The sequence below is a fragment of the Sinocyclocheilus rhinocerous genome, unplaced genomic scaffold (assembly GCF_001515625.1).
Source record: "Sinocyclocheilus rhinocerous isolate Xijiao unplaced genomic scaffold, SAMN03320098_v1.1 scaffold1938, whole genome shotgun sequence".
Taxonomy (NCBI): domain Eukaryota; kingdom Metazoa; phylum Chordata; class Actinopteri; order Cypriniformes; family Cyprinidae; genus Sinocyclocheilus; species Sinocyclocheilus rhinocerous.
Genome location: NW_015629065.1, coordinates 1,146,565 through 1,150,364, shown reverse-complemented (window position 1 = coordinate 1,150,364; position 3,800 = coordinate 1,146,565). Strand labels below are relative to the sequence as shown.

Sequence of the window (3,800 nt, the reverse complement as noted above, 5' to 3'; positions counted from 1 at the left end):
TGTAAGATGTATTAAACAGAATAATGATATTTGTAAGTATGAATTAATATTTGTTTGTTATTCTCTCAGGGAGCAACCTTTCTCTTGGGCTATGGAGGTGTCCAGTGGACAGGGGTCAAAGGAAGTCAAGACGGCATTGTATCTCAGTGACAAGCCTCTAGTAGACCACATTAGTTTTGACTTAGGTGAAGTCACTAGCTGTTTTTTTTTCAATTGCTGTTCTAGTTTTATGTCTTTTGTTGTTGAGTTAATTGAAACAAACATGACATTTTAAATGATCTGGTCACACACATGCAGATGTACCCCTAGATGAGTCTGTGAATGGAGAAAGTGAGAAGATGTCTTACTACAGGACCATGGTGAGCTGTAGTCTCATCAGCTTCACTTAACACTGGTAAGACTCCATATCATAGAAATTAACTCACAGAAAATGTCATTTCAAATGTCAAATACCATATTTATTTATTGTTTTTTTTATGCAATGGTTTTAATTTGTTTATGCACAATACTGTTCAAAAGTCTGGGGTCATTTTTTGTTTTTTAAAGAAGAGTCATGATCACCGGTTTTACATTTATTTGATAATACAGTCAAAAACAGTATTGTGAAACATTACAATTTTAAATAACTGCTGCTTAATATTTCTGTGCAAACAGTCTTACTTTTTCAGGATTTTTTGATGAATAGAAAGTTCAAAAGAACAGCATGTCTAAACTTCATCATGCACTGGCCAAACCTTTGGCATCTCTACATGGTCTTTCTTTTCCTTGGATTTGCTTCTAGCTGGAGGGGCAAACATAGAAAAATCCTGTTAGAGGTTTCGGCTCAGTCTCTGTTTCAGACCTTCCCAAAAGTCTTTGTCAATCCATTCTCATGGTAAGCATACCGAGTCCCTATGGACACTAATGGCTAAGTAGAAACCTAGTCAAACCACAAATGAGGTTAGCATAATAAAACAGTGGAGATCCAGATGAAGACAAGGAATGTTCTCATGTACTGTTCAAGAGGAATTTGTTCTTGATTAAAGGCTACATGATGATTTCTTTTAGTCTGTGATCAACAAATGGAATTTTTCCTTGTTTGCCCTGGTTCTTCAACTAAGTTTGAATCAATGATCCACTGACCTGCAGCCAGGAGCTGATTGCTGGTGGAGCAAGTCTCTGTAGCCTTCGTTTTCCAGTTCTCAACCTGCCAATGATGATGATTCAGAGCATACAGTCATTGTCTCATTTATTCATACTATTCTCTTACAGATAGAGGCTGTAAGATCAGCCTCCTGATCAGCCCCAGAGAGGGAGGCTAGCAGATGGGCACTCGTTTCAGGATTCTGTTCCGTAATCTGTCTTTTTATATGGTATTTAACTTGACTGTTTAATTCAGTTAATTACACCACCTTTAATACATAGTTTATATAAACATTTAAGTATAAAATGGTTTATATGTTTTTGTATCATGTAAAAATAAACATTTGGAACATGTCCAAGGCAACTAGAGTTTGTTCAATATAAGACGACAGAAAAATAATTAGAAAATACCATTTATATGGTAATGACATCCTAATCTTGGGTGTTCTCCGAGATGGTTTTGTTGGTAGATAGCAAAATGAGGTTGTTGGTGTATTCACCCTAAACAGCTATTTAATTGGAAATGTTCGACTCCACAAACATTTTCATTGACTCTAAATAGCATGTTTCAATACCAAAACCGATGATCTAATAATCCAAATAGTACTGCAAGACAGCTGTCAAACAATCTGGAGCAGAATCAGTTCATTCAAAATGTTAAAGGGGTCATATGATGCGATTTCAATTTTTCCTTTCTCTTTGAAGTGTTACAAGCTCTTGGTGCATAAAGAAGATCTGTAAAGTTGCAAAGACTAAAGGAAGTCAAGACGGCATTGTATCTCAGTGACAAGCCTCTAGTAGACCACATTAGTTTTGACTTAGGTGAAGTCACTAGCTGTTTTTTTTTCAATTGCTGTTCTAGTTTTATGTCTTTTGTTGTTGAGTTAATTGAAACAAACATGACATTTTAAATGATCTGGTCACACACATGCAGATGTACCCCTAGATGAGTCTGTGAATGGAGAAAGTGAGAAGATGTCTTACTACAGGACCATGGTGAGCTGTAGTCTCATCAGCTTCACTTAACACTGGTAAGACTCCATATCATAGAAATTAACTCACAGAAAATGTCATTTCAAATGTCAAATACCATATTTATTTATTGTTTTTTTATGCAATGGTTTTAATTTGTTTATGCACAATACTGTTCAAAAGTCTGGGGTCATTTTTTGTTTTTTAAAGAAGAGTCATGATCACCGGTTTTACATTTATTTGATAATACAGTCAAAAACAGTATTGTGAAACATTACAATTTTAAATAACTGCTGCTTAATATTTCTGTGCAAACAGTCTTACTTTTTCAGGATTTTTTGATGAATAGAAAGTTCAAAAGAACAGCATTTATTTGAAATAAAAAATATTTTGTAGCATTTTACAACTTTATCATCACTTTTGATCCATTTAATGCATCCTTGCTGAATAAAAATATACATTTCTTAATAAAAAATAAAAAAAATCGTACTGACCCCAAACTTATGAACAGTAGTGTGTATATACAACCACTTCAGTTTGCAGAAGTTTAAGCTTCAACAGGGTTTAAGACAACTAATTTAGTCCACATAGAGATAAGTAATTTCCAAAAGCAGATGACTATTTGCCTATATCATTTAAATTCAGCATAGTGTCCTTAACCTCCTTAATGCAAATAATATGAACCAAGAAACAAGGACCGAATCCAGTTTGTTTCCTTAAAAAAAGTCAGTTAGTTTCGTTTGCGGAGTAGGAACATGAGAAAGACAGCGCTGATCAAAATGCAGAGGGTGCACACTGTGGGAACCACAACCTCGGTCACCATCTCCATGTGGCTGGTTAAAGGATCTGAAATGTATACACAAACGTGTTTATCAGACCAAACATATTAGCATAGCCCAGTTTCACACTGCTTTTGCGTAACGGAGCACTCAAAGGGTTAATAGAGTTCTCTTCTAGCTATTGTGTGTGTGTGTGTGTGTGTGATGGCTTACCATGAATAAGTTTTAGAATATTGGCAGCCGTATTCCGCTGTTTCTCTAATGAAGAGAGAGAAATAATCTTAGGACAGCAGTAGGACACATTAACCCTTTGAGGGCCGCTGTGTAAGCTCACAATAAAGCGGCACAGTCAACTGGGTTATAAGCAAAAGGGCAGCATGCCATCCACATCAAGCATCCTTTTAGTTTTATACTTATATTGGCTGTTTTTTGAGGGTTATACAGCACATACAGTATTTCAGTTTGATTAATCAAAAGAGTATTGGCAAAAGCAACATTTTAAGGTTCTGATTAAAAAGATTTCCAGTTTCTGATAATCAGATGATTATTTGCTGATAACCAAAACTTCAACAAAGCAGGCTCTCCTCAAAGCGGCAGACAGTTCATCAAGTTTATGTTGACTGAATTCCTGGTCGCCAGTCCATAAGCAGTATGTCATTGTGATTTATGAAATTGCACATGATTAAACCTTAAAAACATAGCATGTAATTTATTATAATAATAGTGTGCAACAGCCAGGTTCCACAAGTAAAAAAAACTCACATTCATTAAAAAAAAAAAAAATCAATGATTTTTAATGATAACTTGTAAACTTTTAAGGACAAACTATGAAGTTGTTCATTGATGGTATATGATGATATATTATTTTGTTGAAGCCATCAGCCCACATATATATATATATATATATATATATATATATATATATTA

General features: G+C 34.7%; 2 protein-coding genes and 1 long non-coding RNA gene across 4 annotated transcripts in view; 2 read left to right on the top strand and 1 right to left on the bottom strand.

Annotated features, from left to right (window-relative positions):
• Window positions 1-2,241, top strand: part of LOC107738717 (protein zwilch homolog) — a 12,126-nt gene extending 9,885 nt beyond the window's left edge. Inside the window, exons 18-19 of the mRNA XM_016550536.1 lie at window positions 1,911-1,944; window positions 2,057-2,241. Of these exons, the coding sequence (XP_016406022.1) occupies window positions 1,911-1,944; window positions 2,057-2,148 (126 nt within the window). The 3' untranslated portion in view covers window positions 2,149-2,241. The remainder of the gene's footprint in view (window positions 1-1,910; window positions 1,945-2,056) is intronic.
• On the top strand, window positions 76-1,404 carry LOC107738721 (uncharacterized). The gene is made up of 3 exons (XR_001639921.1): window positions 76-185; window positions 298-394; window positions 1,252-1,404. It is a non-coding gene; the product is annotated as an uncharacterized LOC107738721 (long non-coding RNA).
• lctlb (lactase-like b) overlaps window positions 708-3,800 on the bottom strand; it is a 9,106-nt gene continuing 6,013 nt past the window's right edge. Inside the window, exons 13-14 of one of the 2 annotated variants that reach the window (XM_016550540.1) lie at window positions 1,123-1,186; window positions 708-781 (exon numbers count right to left, since the gene is read on the bottom strand). In XM_016550540.1, coding sequence (XP_016406026.1) covers window positions 708-781; window positions 1,123-1,186 — 138 coding nt within the window. Of the gene's footprint in view, window positions 782-828; window positions 1,187-3,800 lie in introns of those variants that run through there. The other variant, XM_016550538.1, reaches the window with a different exon arrangement.